This window comes from Mastacembelus armatus, chromosome 8 (assembly GCF_900324485.2).
Source record: "Mastacembelus armatus chromosome 8, fMasArm1.2, whole genome shotgun sequence".
NCBI classification, from domain to species: Eukaryota; Metazoa; Chordata; class Actinopteri; order Synbranchiformes; family Mastacembelidae; genus Mastacembelus; species Mastacembelus armatus.
This window is the reverse complement of record NC_046640.1, coordinates 13,384,635-13,401,040: the sequence shown is the minus strand read 5'-3', so window position 1 is coordinate 13,401,040 and position 16,406 is coordinate 13,384,635. Positions and strand designations below refer to the sequence as shown.

General features: G+C 40.3%; 2 protein-coding genes across 2 annotated transcripts; one reads left to right on the top strand and one right to left on the bottom strand.

Moving 5' to 3' along the window:
- Positions 1 to 3,436: 3,436 nt before the first annotated feature.
- LOC113140554 (uncharacterized) lies at positions 3,437 to 4,961 on the top strand. Its single transcript, XM_026324423.1, has 4 exons — positions 3,437 to 3,543; positions 3,814 to 3,981; positions 4,370 to 4,408; positions 4,506 to 4,961. Exons 1-4 carry the CDS (start codon positions 3,529 to 3,531, stop codon positions 4,959 to 4,961), a joined length of 678 nt encoding a protein of 225 aa, XP_026180208.1. The 5' UTR covers positions 3,437 to 3,528.
- A 710-nt stretch (positions 4,962 to 5,671) lies between these two features.
- Positions 5,672 to 16,149, bottom strand: LOC113140968 (myosin heavy chain, fast skeletal muscle-like). Its single transcript, XM_026325119.1, has 39 exons — positions 15,946 to 16,149; positions 15,654 to 15,797; positions 15,412 to 15,568; positions 15,299 to 15,326; positions 15,101 to 15,212; positions 14,923 to 15,015; positions 14,769 to 14,832; positions 14,565 to 14,663; positions 14,371 to 14,474; positions 14,152 to 14,290; positions 13,822 to 13,940; positions 13,588 to 13,737; positions 13,125 to 13,295; positions 12,733 to 13,047; positions 12,534 to 12,611; positions 12,346 to 12,433; positions 12,141 to 12,258; positions 11,908 to 12,031; positions 11,681 to 11,817; positions 11,339 to 11,594; positions 10,903 to 11,145; positions 10,627 to 10,803; positions 10,373 to 10,518; positions 10,193 to 10,283; positions 9,708 to 10,097; positions 9,429 to 9,555; positions 9,086 to 9,204; positions 8,512 to 8,708; positions 8,244 to 8,427; positions 7,984 to 8,149; positions 7,779 to 7,903; positions 7,392 to 7,700; positions 7,108 to 7,311; positions 6,874 to 6,999; positions 6,598 to 6,768; positions 6,411 to 6,515; positions 6,230 to 6,325; positions 6,006 to 6,137; positions 5,672 to 5,707 (listed from the first exon to the last, which is right to left on the bottom strand). The coding sequence occupies exons 1-39, from the start codon at positions 16,147 to 16,149 to the stop codon at positions 5,687 to 5,689; spliced, it is 5,829 nt and encodes a 1,942-aa protein (XP_026180904.1). The 3' UTR covers positions 5,672 to 5,686.
- Between the last annotated feature and the right edge of the window lie 257 nt (positions 16,150 to 16,406).

Below are 16,406 nucleotides of genomic sequence, written 5' to 3'. Positions count from 1 at the left end.
AGCGTCAATTGAAATAATAATTTTCATAGCACATACAATATTTGTATTTAAGAAGTACTGAAATAATTTCACTATGAATCAGAGAAATTTTGTGTAACTTTTTGTATTGTTTTCAGTTAAGGACCCTTTTTTGTGAAATTTTTTTTCATAATGGCAGCTGCTGAAGACTTAGAATCTACCGACACTCTGCAGGTAGGATCATGTAGCATAAAGTTAATCTTTAGATTTGATACTATTATTGAGTATTGCTTTATTTATTTATATATATATGTTATATATATATATATATGTGTGTATGTATGTATATATATGTATGTATGTAGATATGTAATTGTATCTAAATTTTGTGTTTATTAGAAGTAGTAATACTCTTTTATTACATTGTCCTGACAATGTAATATTGTTTTTTTTTTTCAGTGATGTTTTACATTAATCCTCAACCTGTCCACCAGATTTTTGCTGCCAAGAAGAATAACAATGTCTAAAATTTCTTATATTTTATAAAGTCATTCAGTTTTTGCTCATTCTTATGTTAAATGTTCACCAGAGATCTCCAGAACAGGAGCAGATCCTCAACATGCATTATTCACAGCATGGGATGGATGAACAGCATTGCCTGTCAAAACTACACAAAGTAAAACTGCACCTAAAGGTTGAGACAGTAGCCACAGATATAACCGTATGCACTGTATGTGTTGTGTTACTGTGCTTTTGTGAATTCATTGTTGATTGTGTTCGTCTGAACCCCTGCCGTTTCAAACTATGAGGACTTGAACAACAAGCAGGGGCAATGCATTGATGTACTGCAGTTGTCATTGTCAGGGTTTAACAAGCAGGTACTGGACTACAGGTTGTAAAGGGCTGTACGCATGGACCTGGGCATGTGCTGTGGTGAATAAACGACTAAAGTGTACTCTAAAATATGATTTCTTTTCTCAGGAAGCTAGAAGTAATAACCATCATGGCCCTGCACCTCAGATATCTATGTCTAAAAATACTCCAGATAGAAACAAGAAGCTTGTATTGATACCAGCCAACCAAGTGGAGCATGGTCATGCCTCCATTGAGGTCTGTTCCTTCTTATTGAATTATCCTGATTGCTCTAATCATTTCACATTTCATCTCTTGATTTTGGCCAAATGCTTATGATAGCTTTTTGCCCAATAGGCTGAATCACCTATGGAACAACAAAAATTCTTGAATATGATCTGCCATGGCCAGCATGGACGCATGGATGACCAGCGATGTTCCTTGAATCCTAGTAAGAGTGATCCCTGCACATCCAATACGTTAAACACAGGTGAGTGATAATTAAAATGTTAAGTGTGTGTAATTAAGTGTGTTGCAACTCTTTCAAATGCATTTTCTTACCAACAGGTCCTGGTTCAGAAAAGTTTCAATCTCAACTTTAAAGATCATATATTGTAGTTACAGAAATATTTCACCTTTAACATCTCACCTTCAGGCTCAGATTTGGAAAAGTTCATCAGCCATTTGGCCAACACTCAGAGCCATCGCCTTGACGACCAGCGAGTGTGTCTTCCGTCATTACCTGGATTACAGAACGCAAATGGCACATCTGCAGCAGGGGGAGATACAAACTACTTATGTTACATGGTCTCTAAGGTCCAGGTGTGTACAAAATATTTGACATCATTAACTGTGATTGATGAAAGCACAAATATTCAGGGCTTTCTTGTAAAAGAGGTTTATAATCTCAACATATGGTTACATAAAGTTTACCTAAACACAAAGGAAATGCAGTTCTCATTCCTAAATGAAGCCATCCTTAACTCAGTGCCTCACGATCAAACATGCTGAGAAATTCTGGCCTCATGAATTTTCAGGATTCCAGACTGGAGGACCAAAGGTGCACATTACCTCAGATCTTCATTCCGGAGACCCAGTTTTCACCGAAAATGCATGGGAGAGTGTCTGTACTAACTGGTTTAACCTCTCTGAGCTCAGTCCCCTTCAGATCCAGTGCAGACACAAAACAGAGTAAAGATAAAGCATATCAAAAACAGGTATATTATCAAGTTACAACTTCAAACCCCATTTAAATTTTGAAACTCTGGAGATAAATTACATGAAATTGTGACACTTTAAAACAATGTCATCTTAGATATGCAGACTGAATGCCCATTTGTGTTTTCATGTAATTAATATTTTTAATTATTTATTTACTGACATGAATATAAACAAAACACTTTTTTTCCTGATAGGTCTTGGCTGCAGCTGAACAGAGTGATTTTTTTACCTCAGTGAGTCATTCTGAATGTGGGCAAATGGATCAAGAGCAAAGTGTCTTAAATATTAGTCCGAGGTCCACACCCACACATAAGCCCACTGATAGCACCATGCCCACAGGTTAGATTACAACCATGTTTTCCTTTCTGATTTACTTTTCTTACCTGTCATTTTTTACAATAATAATTTCATTACACTTTCATGTTATATTGTAGTGACGTGGTTTTCTACCTTCCCAGGTCCAGATTCAGAGAAGTTCTTCAGCCTCTTGGCCAACATTCAGGGCCGACGGCTTGATGACCAGCGAGTGGCTCTTCCTTCCTTACCAGGGATACAGAATGGAGGTACCATATCAACATCAACTGCTGCAGAGGTTGATGCAAGCTGCTTGTCTTATATGGTCTCCAAAGTCCAGGTTGGCCTCTTGCTCCATAACGTGATGTAAAAACCTTTATAAAAATGTGACTTTTTTGATTTTCTTCCACAGTGTCTTCATACATTTTTTTGCACATAAAGAACATGTTTAACAATACACACAACTGTTTTGATCCACACAGGGCTCTAGGATGGATGAACAAAGATGCTTTGCCCCCCAAATCTTCCAAAAACTAGGTACCCCATCTGGTCTAGGTACCCCACCGGCTCAACGCAAAGACAATGCCATCTCAGATACATCTGGTAAACATCCCCACCAGTCTGCCTCCTTAAACCATGTCAAAACTGACCAGCACAGGCAGGTGAGATGCTGCTCAAAACACAGCTTATAGTTTTGCCAGTGGTTTCCTTCTTGTACTGTATTCTTTTAGTAAGACATTAAAATTACATTAGTGATACGTCAAAGTCTCATTTTGCACAGTCTTCTGTTGAAACAATGTGGTTCCACTTCTGATTACTTGTCGTTCTTTAAATCTTTTTAGGACACATCACCAGCTGAGCAGGAGCAGTTCCTCAACATGATAATGCATGCACAAAGAGGACGTATGGAAGAGCAACGGTGCTCATTGCAGCCAAGCAGAAGTACACCTGCCACAGCCACACACAATGAAAGTAATGTGCTTACAGGTAAAGAAAACACACAGGGCAAATAAGGTCAAGCATGCGTTTCTGTCAAAGATGTGTCACAGAAGGAACTCTTGATCTTCTGTAACAGCTGCAGAAGCTGATGCATTCTTCAAAATCATTGCCTCCAGTCAGCGGCTGAACGATCAGCATGTTTTACTTCCTACCCTGCCTGGGATTAGTGGGACTTCTGAAGGAAAGGAAAATGGTAGCACTGTAATGGCTGGAATCCCTGTAAGTTACATTTAAGTTATTGGTGGTGTTGTGGAAATAACTGATATCGCCAAATTTATCAAATGTAGTTCCTAGTTATTTTAATGTCACACATAGACTAGCATGCATCGAATGAGTTTTGGCAGTAAATGTGCAGGCACATGTTTCTGACTATAATACTGTCAGTTATTTTTTGACCAAAGGTGCATTCTACAGAGCAGCTGAACTGAACAGTTTTGGTGAAATATTTGAGAGCTCAGCTACCTTATATTTTCATTTTTCTTCTGTAAGGCTTCATCACTACACATCACTGTAGCTGAAAATACACCAAAAACATCAAAGAAGGACTGCTCCACACCAGCGTCTCATGCTAAACCTGGATCCCCTAGAGCACTACCCAAATCTGCTTCCTTTACCCCTGAGACAGAATATCAGAAAGAGCTGAATTCTCTAGTGCAGGTAAATTGTTCACCTCAAATATAACCATGTACTGATTATTCCATGAACTAACCATCAATAGACAGAATGCAAATACCAGTCCTGTATTGATTTGAATTGATTAGATGAAAGTGAAATTATATAACTTGCAGTCCATATACATGAATCCAGCTTTTTATGATTTAAACCTACACTTCGTATAAGCAGGTTGAACAGTTAAGGGCTTCAGTAAGGGGGAGGTGAAACTCCTTCCTTGGTTCTTCATTCATGACCTTGGGCAATAAGGTGGCATGTTGCCATTTGCTGCTTGAAGTTATTTTAATCTGGTCTGCAGCAGCCACTAAAACATGAAAGCCTGAACAAGAGTCACTGTATTGAAGAAAGACTTTCTTTTTTTTTTTTTTAAAAGGTGACAATGAAAGTGTCCATGACTTTCGCACCACAGCAGGTAAGCTGTGCCACATTGTAAATTGTGAGGTAATTGGTTTTTATTATAATTAAACATGTTTTCATCAGTGTTTATTTGGTTTCTTTATCTGTCAAAGGGACAGGAAAATTTTGGTCAACCATGTACGCTCCCAGAAGTCATCCTCACTCTAGGAGTCCCAGGAAATGACCTTGTGATTCCTCTAAACCCAGTACCTGGAAGGCCCCTTTCTGTCAACTTAAATCTTCTCCCAAAAAAAGTAGATGTTAAGTCCAGGCTGTGCTCTCCAAACCTTGCAAGTCCCACAAATGCCCACATGAGGCCTTCATCCACTAATGCAGGCACAACCAGTGAAGCACAGACTCTAACTTCATGCTCACGTGACCAGTGGAGCCTTGAGACCAACCCTAGGAGTCCAAAAGAAGACTGTTTATCTCTGACTGAAAAGAATCATACAGCCCAACTCCAGAAAGAGATGGCTCGAGGAGGAGAAAAACGCAAAGGGAATCCTAAAAAGGGGAGGGAAAAGGCAGTGCAAGGAAAGGGCAAGTCTGCTGGAAGGAAAGAATGGTGACAGTGGATATTAGTCAGTGTTAGGTGTCACTTATTGGCTTGAAGGTAATTGATTGAACAGTGTTTATAAAATTATATGAAGTAGATTTGCCCTCAGCGTAGGTTCTTGGAATATAGATCGACTTTATTCAGTTTAAAGTAAGTAGTGTATTAGACAAAGCATTTTAGAATTTTTATTTCCCTCTTTGCTAGTTACATTTTCCATATATATGTATATATATACATTGTACATACATCTGGTGAAGATGAAAAATTATAGCTGAGAATTCCAAATGTAAATGCAATGCATTTAGTTCAAGACAGTACTGTTTTAGCTGCCTATCCAAAGACAACATTTGCAAGTAGGCAGAACTCTGGTAGAAAAACAGTATAACAATAAAAACACAAATACCAATTCATGTTTTCTCCTGATTATGATTAGTTGAACTACATAACTCACAAATGAGCCTTGACTACAGAGTTTATAATCCACTACAAGATAGGGCACTCATCATTTATTGGTGCATCTTAACTACAGCAAGTGACCGAAAAGAGACGTGACATCAAATCTTAGAAGAAAATTGAAAAAAAAAAAGAGCAAAAATGATTAGCCAGCTTGTTTAATATGGTTTCAAACAAGAAATAAACAGAACACAGACAATTTTAACATTTATTGTAAATGTTCAGAAAGTTCTTGGTGGCTTATATTTTATATACTTGATTGATGCCTCAGCTGGACCCTGTATGTCATTCAGCAGAGTCACTTCCCTGAAGGAAAGAGAGATGGGGACAGTGTTAATAGGAATGTAGTGAGAACATTCATGATGTAATGAAAAAAAATATTTTTTTTGGACTAAAGTCTAGAGATGGCATATTCTTGTAGAACTAGGTTGATTAGTTATCACAAATATAGCTTATGGAATAGTATATGTAGTAATTGTTGTTTTGTGTTGTTGAGTTCTTTATGTATATAGTTAGCCAATATGAGTATTTCACATTAGAATGTATAGCTATGAATATAGAGATGAATGATGATACTATAAGTCAGGATAAAAAAAAAAACTACCTTTCCAGCATCACGGCTCTTTGCTCTCAGCTTGTTGACCTGGGACTCAGCGATGTCAGCACGCTCCTGAGCCTCTTCCAGCTCATGCTGAACCTTCCTGAGCCTGGACATGTGAGTGTTGGCATGCTCCTCCTGTGAAATGTTTAGAGTCATATTAATTTGTCTGTTAATGTCAATATTAACTCAACTGTAACTTATTATTCACAATAGCGCCGCTGACTTACAGCCTCCTCAGACTGTCTCTTGTAAGCCTTGACTTTGAGCTGCAGCTTGTCCACCAGATCTTGGAGTCTGTTCACATTCTTCTTGTCCTCCTCAGTCTGCACAGATAAATAATTGTCACACATGGAGTAACAAACAGAAAGTGAAAGTTATTATTGTGGATGTTTGAGAAATGAAGTTCACCTGGTAGGTCAGCTCCTTCACTCTCCTCTCATATTTGCGGACTCCTTTAACAGCATCAGCTCCACGTCTCTGCTCAGCTTCAACTTCAGCCTCCAGCTCACGAACCTGAAATGTGATTGTCAGGAGATTTGTAGATGGAGTTGAGCACAGAGAATTGGCGTATGTACTTTAGAGATTCACTTCATACCCTGGACTCCAGTTTCTGGAGCTGCTTCTTGCCGCCCTTCATGGCGAGGTTCTCAGCCTCATCCAGACGGTGCTGCAGGTCCTTGACTGTGACCTCCAGGTTCTTCTTCATCCTCTCCAGATGAGCACTGGTGTCCTGCTCCTTCTTCAGCTCCTCAGCCATCATGGCAGCCTGAAAAGGGTCAAATTTATTGTTTAACAAATATATTCTGATAGGTCAACTGAAGTTCAAAAATATTCTGTTCTTTCTAAAATAGCAGTGAGGTTATAAACTCACATCAGTGATGGCCTTTTTGGCTTTCTCCTCAGCATTTCTTGCTTCCTGAACAGCATCATCCACTTCACCCTGAACCTGGACAAGGTCTGCCTCCAGCTTCTTCTTGGTGTTTATAAGACTGGTGTTCTGGATATTGAACAGAGTCAGATTTATTTTGATATTGTTATGCCTGGGTGTATCAGTATGTCCATATGTACATTATATACAATTTATTTTCCTTAACCAAAAACAAACCTGAGAGTGAAGCAGTCCAACACGCTCACTAGCATCAACCAGCTCCTGCTCAGCCACTTTGCGTCCTCTCTCTGTCTGCTCCAAAGCAGCTCTCAGTTCCTCAATCTCAGCCAGCATCAGGCCGTTTCTGCGCTCCACCATGGCTACCTGCTCCTTCATGTCTTCCTGTCCTCTCAGAGCATCATCAAGGTGCAGTTGGGCATCCTGACAATGAAGAGAAAAACGTAAGTTCACAACCTTCCCTTTTCAACATTTTATTAATTTAGCAGTAGCACAAAACACACCTTGAGTTGTCCCTGGACATTCCTCAGGTGTTTCTGGGCCTCAGCAGCCTGCCTGTTGGCATGGCTCAGCTGGATCTCCATCTCATTCAGGTCTCCCTCCATCTTCTTCTTGATCCTCAGGGCATCATTCCTGCTCCTGACCTCAGCATCAAGAGTGCTCTGCATGGAGTCAATCACCCTCTGGCTGTTCCTCTTGATCTGCTCCATCTCCTCATCCTTCTCTGCCAGCTTCCTGTCAACCTCACTTTTCACCTGGTTGAGCTCAAGCTGGACACGGAGAATCTTGGACTCCTCGTGCTCCAGCGTGCCCTTTAAAAATTGTTCACTAGGTATAGTTAAGAAACAAAATTACTGTCATTAAATTAAAGAACTATCAAAGTAAAATACCTCAGCTTCCTCCAGGGCAGTCTGAATTTCAGCTTTCTCACTTTCTACGGCCTTCTTAGCTTTTTCCAGCTCATGAATACTTTTTCCAGTCTCGCCAAGCTGTTCAGTCAGGTCTGAGATCTCCTCTAAAGAGTAAATACAAAAAAGATTAATTTTGTTTGACACAACTGGTAATAAATAATATTTGAATTTTAAGTTAACATACGCTGCAGGTTCTTGTTCTCTCTCTTCAAGGTCTCCAGCTGATCCAGAGCCTCCTCATAAGAGTTCTTCATCTTGAACAGTTCAGTGCTGAGAGAGCGAGCCTCCTTCTGGGCTCCTTCCAGCTCTGCCTGGCCCTCCTCATACTTCTGTTTCCACTCTGCCAGGACCTAGATTTGCATTGGTTGGTAAAATAATTGCTTATAAATATACAGATGTTTCTTCTGATAAAACTGTTTTTCTATTTCCAGTTTAACCATTTACCTTATCAAAGTTCCTCTGCTTCTTGTCAAGGTTAGCAGCCAGAGCATTGGCTCTCTCCACATCAATCATGAGGTCCTCCACCTCACCCTGCAGCCTCTGCTTGGTCTTCTCCAGAGAGGCGCACTTGGAGTTCACAGCCTCAATTGATTCCTCAGCCTCCTGCAGACGCTGGGCAAGCTTTTTCCTGTAGTGAAAACATTTTTTAATTGGTTAATAGCAACCAACTGAAGTGAAAACTACTTTAAACAGTGAAAAAAAAGTGACTTACTTGGCCTCCTCCAGCTCCTCAGTACGCTGGATAGCATCAGTCTCATATTTGGTTCTCCACTGAGCCACCTCACTGTTGGCCTTGGACATTCCTCTCTGCAGCTCAGCCTTGGCCTCCTGCTCCTCCTCATACTGCTCTCTGAGCAGGTCACAGTCATGACGGGCCGACTGAACAGCATGGGCCAGAGCATTCTTGGCCTATAAATTCATTCAAGAACATAGTAGTGTAGTAGCATAAGTTAATTCTTTTAACATGTAGTGCATATCCATAACACAAAACACACTTTTCAAACCCAGTTTTCTAACTGAAGTAAAATACTGAAATATATATCTCGTACATTAAATTATTGTTTGTTTTTCTTTTAAGTCATATCAGTGTTCTCTTGATCACATAAGTCCCTGGTCCTCATGTGTCTAGTCAGTCAGTCAGTTTGTAACATTGGTTCAAGATGTATAGATTTATCTTTCATCCATGTTATATTAAGAATCAAACCAGCTCTACCTGAGAAACTGCAATTAGTTAATAGAAAGCCTAAGCACGCATTACATTATAATACAAAGAAATGATTTTGTACCTTTACTTCCTCTTCAATGTGTCTCTTAAGCTCTTCAATCTGTTGGGTGTAAGCCTGTTTGCCTCTAGTGAGCTGGGAAATTAGGGATTCTTTCTCTTCAAGCTGGCGAGTAAACTCACCTACATGAGTACGAGAAACACGTGTCACATTTAGTGTACGTGAAATACTGACGTATAGCTACATTAAGAAAAAAAAAAGATCTGCAATGATAGAATCATATACAATACATAACAATATCAATAACCCTGTATCCTCTGCACATAAATTAAGGAGACATATAGCATAGCAGTTACATAGCAACTAATTCATCTAGTATTATATGTTTATATCTTAGGACACCCACCATTCTCTGTCTGCAGTCTTGCCCTTTGTGCACTGAGGTCATTCAGCTGGCGAACATTTTCGTCATTTTTGGCCTTGATCTCACTCAATTGGTCCTCAAGAGTTCGGCACATCTTCTCCAGATTGGCCTGAAAGAAATATTTAAGAGATGACACAAATACGGTAAACGTGGAGGGTACTGATTATGTATTCTTTATTTATTTTGCACTTTAATTATTTGGATATTTGTTAAAATTTTATGTGATAATATGTGTGTGTTTTCTCTGTAAAAAGAACACACCTTAGCTTTAGCTACAGACTCCATGTTGCTGCTGAGGTCATCAATCTCCATCTTGTACTCGCTCTTCTCCTTCTCCAGCTTCTGCTTGACACGCTGGAGGTTGTCGATCTGCTCTCCCAGCTCTGCAACACTGTCAGCCTGCTTCTTGCGGAGAGCGGCTGTGGTAGCTTCATGCTGCAGGGTTGACTCTTCAAGGTCACGACGCAGCTTCTGGAACTCAGCCTCGCGCTTCTTGTTCATCTCAATCTGAGCAGCTGTTGCTCCACCAGCTTCCTCAAGCCTCTCACTGATCTCCTCAAGTTCCCTGGAGAGGTCGGCCCTCTGCTTCTCTACCTTGGCCCGGGCAGCCCTCTCAGCCTCAATCTCTTCCTCCAGCTCCTCAATACGAGCCTAGATTTCATCATAGTAACATCAAGAAGGATAATTGACTTTAAACATGTTGTTTCTGAGTCACTGGAGATAATATTCATGTAAAACATTGTTACCTGGAGTTCCTTGATCTTCTTCTGAAGCTGAGCACCAAGGGACTGTTCATCCTCAATCTTGCTGAGGAGCTGGCTGGTCTCAAAGTCCTTCCTGGATTTCAATAATATAACATCATGCTTAATTTTGAAAGTAGGAATTGAGGTCACACATTAATAAAATAGTTATATCAGTTCACTTACTTCTTGATTTTTTCCTCAGATTGCTGCTTGTCATTCTCCAGATCCATTATGGATTCCTGGGCCAGTTTCAAATCTCCTTCAAGCTTCCTCTTGGCTCTCTCAAGGTCCATGCGGAGCTTCTTCTCTTGCTCCAGTGATCCCTCAAGCTACAACAGTTAGTAATGATGTTTAAAGTTCATTTGTGGCATTGAAAAGACAAAACATCCCTGTCATTATGGGGCAAAACCACAAAGTCAATGCAGTTGTTTTCTTACATCATCCACTTGCTGTTCCAGCTTTGTCTTGGCCTTGGTCAGAGTGTTGACTTTGTCTTCCTCTGCCTGGAGATCATCAAGTGTTTGCTGGTGGGCCTCTTGGAGGGCTTTCTTCTCCTTTGTTAACTTGGCAATGGCCTCATCCTGAGATGCCATCTCCTCTGTCAGGTTTTTCACCTGAAATTACATGATAGGTGCATTATTTTCATCACTTTATATTAATAAAGGTTAAAATATGACAAATTTTAAACTTTTTTGTAAATGTGTCATTTGAACCTTGTTTTCTGTGGCATGTTTCTCTTTCTCCACTTTAGCCAAGGTGAGCTCCAAGTCATCAATGTCTTTCTTCAGCTCAGAGCATTCATCCTCCAGCTTCCTCTTCTTGGCAGTCAGCTCAGCATTGATTTCCTCTTCATCCTCCAGCCTCTCAGTTGTCTCTTTGAGTTTGGCCTCGAGCTGGATCTTGCTCTTAATGAGCCCTTCACACCTTTCCTCAGCATCAGAGAGGTTCTCACCTTCCTAGCATGTGTTTTGAGCATACACAGTATGAGGTTAGTAATATACATAAAATTTCCCGAATGTATTAATGAACTCCATCACCTTATACAGCTTTAAAAATCTTGTACCACAAAAAAATTTATATCATTGTCATGAAAGGTAATGAATGATTCAAAGATCAAAGAAAATCAAGTTGAATTTGGATTTTACTCACAGCTGCTACTTGCAGTTGCAGGTCATTCTTCTCCTGCAGCAGGGAAACCATTTTCTCCTCCAGTTCCTTCTTCTTGGCCAGGGCAGTAGCCAGGTCTGTTTGCATCTTCTCATAGTTCTCCTTCATCTGAGCCAATTCTTTCTCAGTCTCAGCACTCTTCAGAAGAGGCTTGATCTTGAAGTACAGATGCATCCATGGCCAATTCTTCACATTCATGAAGGAGCGGATGTTGTACTGGATGGTGTAGATTGCATCTCTACAAGACAACATAAGTGTTTTATAGCTTGTTTGTTTACCATCCCACTGGAATATAAGAGGGAATTCAGTTTGTGATAAGCTTACCTCCTCTCCATCATCTTAACAAACTCTGTCCTCATGAGGTATCCTCTGCAGAGAGCCTGAGTCATGGTCACCAGCTCAGCCAGTTTCTCATCTCTCATCTCCTCCAGGGTACCCAGCAGACCAGCTTTGAAGAACACCTGTGTGTTGGTATTACAATAAATCCATAAATCAATAAAATACCCATTCACACAACAGAACAAAAGTAATGTAGTCTATGACAATGTTACCTTAGTGTGTCCAAACTTGTACTGGGTGTGGTCGACATCAATGGAGCCCAACAGCTTCTCTGAAGCTTTCTTGTTGTCAATGAACTGTCCCTCTGGGATGACACTGGCATTCAGCACTTTGTATCTACAAGAGGAAAGTGTTATTCCATATATTGTCCTTGCTCTTAGTGTTTCCCCTCACAATACCTCAATAAAAATCAACTTCACTTCTTTATAATGAAAACTGCAGTAACCTCTGCTTGAAGTCACCATAGAGGATTCTGCTGGGGAAGCCCTTTCTGCAGATCCTGATGCCTTCCAGCACACCGTTACACCTCAGCTGGTGGATGACCAGGTGGTTCTCCATAAGACCTGATCATTGTATAAAATAATGAGTTTAATAAGCACTTACTGGATTCTTCATATGAGGGAAATAAAGACAAAACAAGAACACCAAACCTGGGGTCTTTGTTTCATTGGGAATTAGGCAGCGGACGAAGTGAGGATGAGTGCTTCTCAAGTTGGTCATCAGTTTGCCCAAATTCTCCTGGGAGGTGAAATATTATCATTTAAGCAAATGTTTAGTGCAAGGAGGGAACAGTTTAGTTTAAACTGGAAAAATCATCTTTTCTGGATGTTAGCCATACTCTGAAAAGTGCAGACACAGTCTGGAAGGAAGCCCCCTTCTTTTTTCCACCACCCTTCTTGCCACCACCAGCCTCTGTTTTTTAAAACATAATTCCACCAAATAGTTAACCCTTTTTAAATTGCTCAGGTATATTTCCTAAAGAGGACCACAGATAATACCACAGATAAAATAATTAAAAATATAAATCAGAGTATTATCATCTTACCCTCAGCTGAGGAATGGGCTGCATACAGTAAAGACAGCAGTTTATTTGAAGACTTCTGGTAGAGCTGAACAACTGAGTCATTCAGGGGGTCCTTGTTCTTGTCCAGCCAGCCAGCGATATTGTAGTCCACTGTACCAGCATAGTGAACCAGGGAGAAGTGAGCCTCAGCTTTGCCCTTTGCAGGCTTTGGCTTCTCAAAGGCCTTGGTCTTGCCAAGATGCTGGTCATGCAGCTTGTTCTTGAAAGAAGAGTCTGTTGCCTTGGGGAACATGCACTCCTCTTCAAGGATGGAGAAGATGCCCATTGGCTGAAAGGAAAATACAATAGGATTAAAAATCAACAGTTAAGAGAATGCCCTGAGAATCCCTGACAAATTTCCCTCACCTTCTCAATAAGCTCAATGCAGGCAGCCAAGTCCATACCAAAGTCAATGAACTCCCATTCAATGCCTTCTTTCTTGTACTCCTCTTGCTCCAGGACAAACATGTGGTGGTTGAAAAACTGTTGCAGTTTCTCATTGGTGAAGTTGATGCAGAGCTGCTCCAAGCTGTTGAACTACAATTTTGAACATATAATCAATCCAGTGGTGGAAAGTAAAAAAGTGCATTAACTTTTTCCATTTTTCCAAGCCCTATACAGTATATTAGTTAGATATCAAATATTTTAGATGGAAAATGGGAATAAACTCAGTCTAAAGATCAGTATTGGCATCAGCCATAAACAAACACATATTAGTCAACCTCTAGATTTTACTTTTGCTTGAGTAACGGATCTGAATGCTGGTTAATCCTATGGATAAACACTTATGGTGTGAGGTGCAAACGCAAGTATTCTTTAGATTACTCACATCAAAGATCTCAAATCCAGCGATATCCAACACTCCAATGAAGAACTGTCTTGGCTGCTTTGTGTCCAGCATCTCATTGATACGCACAACCATCCACAAGAACATTTTCTCATAGACAGACTTGCACAGAGCCATGACAGAATTGTTCACCTAGAAACAAGGGAAACATTTAGAAGAATCTGCTTGCATTTCACACCAGCGATAAGTATTTGTAGAAGTTTCATGTTTTTGTACCTGGGGCACGGTCTGACCTTTGGTCACCATCTCATTTCCGACCTTTACTCTTGGGTAGCACAGAGCTTTCAGCATATCAGCTGAGTTCAGGCCCATGAGGTAGGCGATTTTATCAGCCTCTGGTTAAAAGAAAAATGTTTTCGTTAATGCAAAAGATGCACAGGATCGAACAGGTCAATGCTAAGACTATGAAGCAAGAATTGAAACTTTAACATTACTAAGATCCCCATTTGAAACACTGCAAAACATTTGTGTCTGATCATTCTTCGCCTCTTCAGTGATGCTGTGCTTACATCTTTACAGTATAAGTTGTGCAAAAACTATAATTACCCTCAGTGCCATCAGGTTCAGCCTGCTCCTCACGCTGCTTCTGCTTGAATTTCATGTTGCCATGATGTGTGACAGCACCAGTCAGCTTGTAGATGGCCATTTTCTCCTCAGCAGTGAAGCCCAAGATGTCAATGGCTGTCTGCAATTCGAGCACAGCACATCCTTTGAGAAAAACACTTATTCTGACATTCATCTGCAAATAAATTGCAATCAGCTTACATCTGTTGCAATGAACTCCTCAACGTCATTGATGCTTTTGACAGTGATTTCACCCTGACTGATCATTGGGTAGTCATAGGGGTTGGTGGTGATCAGCAGAGCCTCTGGAATAGATCAGAAGAAATACATGAATAAATGCTCCTGTCTTAGTTCTATGGATAAATGAGCAATTTCCATGTTTTGTCATAACCTACCCAGGAGCTCAGGCTTGTGGCCAGTCATCAGCTGATAGAAGATATGGTAGCTCCTCTCAGCAGACAACTGGAAGGTGACACGGGACTTCTCCAGCAGATCTGTCAGAGTTTTTTGTAGGTATAATAAGTTAATAATGAATGTTCAATGCAAGATCCCAGGTTGGCTAATGCTGAAAACTACAAAAGGAAAAAAATAGAACTTACATGTTTCAATATCAGCTGAGGCCAGCTTGCCAGTAGAACCAAAGTGGATTCTGATGAATTTTCCCTTGACAATTATCACATAATATCAGTTTTATCAGCTCTACATAACAATAAGAAAACAATTTCATAAAGGCCCCATAAAATTAATACTTACAAAACGAGAGGAGTTGTCATTCCTCACAGTCTTGGCATTACCATAAGCCTCTAAAAGAGGATTGGCTGCAATGATTTGATCTTCCAGCGAACCCTACATAGAGTCATGATGAGGCTGTATGAATTGATTCAGCAACAATCAATTGTGGGAAAGATTTTTAGCAAACAACCAATTTTACCTGCATTTTGCCAGGGGTTGACTCTGCTTTCTTAGCTCCAGCCACTGCAATTGTTGCAAAGTACTGGATGACACGCTTGGTGTTGACAGTCTTTCCTGCACCGGATTCTCCACTGTGGAATTAATGATCTTTACTTACTTAGCAATATGGCCATAAACTTCCTGAAACAATTGCGCTGACCAGTTTTGTTATACTTACGTGATAAGGATAGACTGGTTCTCACGATCTGAAATGCAAGCATAACCATTCAGGTTACCCCTGGAGTTGACATTCTTATCCACGTAAATTATTTCTGGTAACGTTGATCTTACCAGTGAGCATGAACTGATAGGCATTGTCAGAGAGGGAGAAGATGTGGGGTGGAGCCTCAATCCTCTTCTTGCCTCTGTATGCTACAACAACTCGAGCGTCGTACACAGGAAGCCACTTGTAGGGGTTCACGACGACACAGAACAGGCCAGAGTAGGTCTGTAGTACCAAAGAGAAAATCATTACACTTCGCTGAATAGGGCTTTCAAATACAAGTGCACAACGTTATAAGACTAAAGCTTACATAGATCATCCATGATGCAAAACGCTCTTTGAGGTTATACAACACAGATGGCTCATTGAGGTGGGTCATCATGGCCATGTCCTCCATCTTGTCAAACTTGGGAGGGTTTCTTGGATGGATGTCATCTTCTTTTACAGTGACAGTCTGAATAGGATTTAGAGTTAAAAGGTTTTCTTTTACAATATAGTTTATGTAAACTCTGATCAGTTGGATGACACTTTCACAATTAGGTTCTGAAATTAGTGGACAAATTTATAATAAAGCATTTTAAATAGTGTAATTATTGACCTACCTTTCCTCCATCTGTCTCAACTGTGGCTTTACCACCCTCTCTTTTGACAAGTTTGCCCTTGACATACATCTCCTCAGGATCAGTCACAAAGTAGGCTGTTTTAGCATCAAAAGGAGCAGTCTGGGCTTCAATTCTCTCTTTCTCTGGCTTCCGGAGGTAAATGGCCGCCGGGCCATACTGCTCCATCTCCGCGTCTGTGCTCATGATGGCACCTTAAGTGACTGAAAATAAGGAAAGGGCATACTGTGTTTTTCTTTTGTATTTGTCAGTAGTGCTGTTAGTAGGAATGTCTGGTTTGAATTCATATATGTCACCAAAAGTAAATTATAATTCACCTCCTTTGGTCTCAACAGTGGATGAAACGCAGTCAGTTCTCTTCTTTTGATCCTATTGATAAATTGTCAAGCATCAGTTCATTAATCAGTTATTCATTTAAAAGGTTGTACATGATTTTAAAAACT

Bases quoted from the DNA above. Each gene is read 5' to 3' on its own strand.
- LOC113140554 (XM_026324423.1), top strand. The intron at 3,982-4,369 runs GTAAATTGTTCA...TTTTTTTAAAAG, and splicing joins AGCTGAATTCTCTAGTGCAG to GTGACAATGAAAGTGTCCAT. The intron at 4,409-4,505 runs GTAAGCTGTGCC...TATCTGTCAAAG, and splicing joins TGACTTTCGCACCACAGCAG to GGACAGGAAAATTTTGGTCA.
- LOC113140968 (XM_026325119.1), bottom strand. From the start codon at position 16,149: ATGAGCACAGACGCGGAGATGGAGCAGTATGGCCCGGCGGCCATTTAC. The intron at 15,213-15,298 runs GTAAGTATAACA...TTAATTCCACAG, and splicing joins AACCAGTCTATCCTTATCAC to TGGAGAATCCGGTGCAGGAA. The intron at 5,708-6,005 runs GTAGTTTTTTTT...TCTTTCCTTCAG, and splicing joins AGAGCCGTGATGCTGGAAAG to GGAAGTGACTCTGCTGAATG.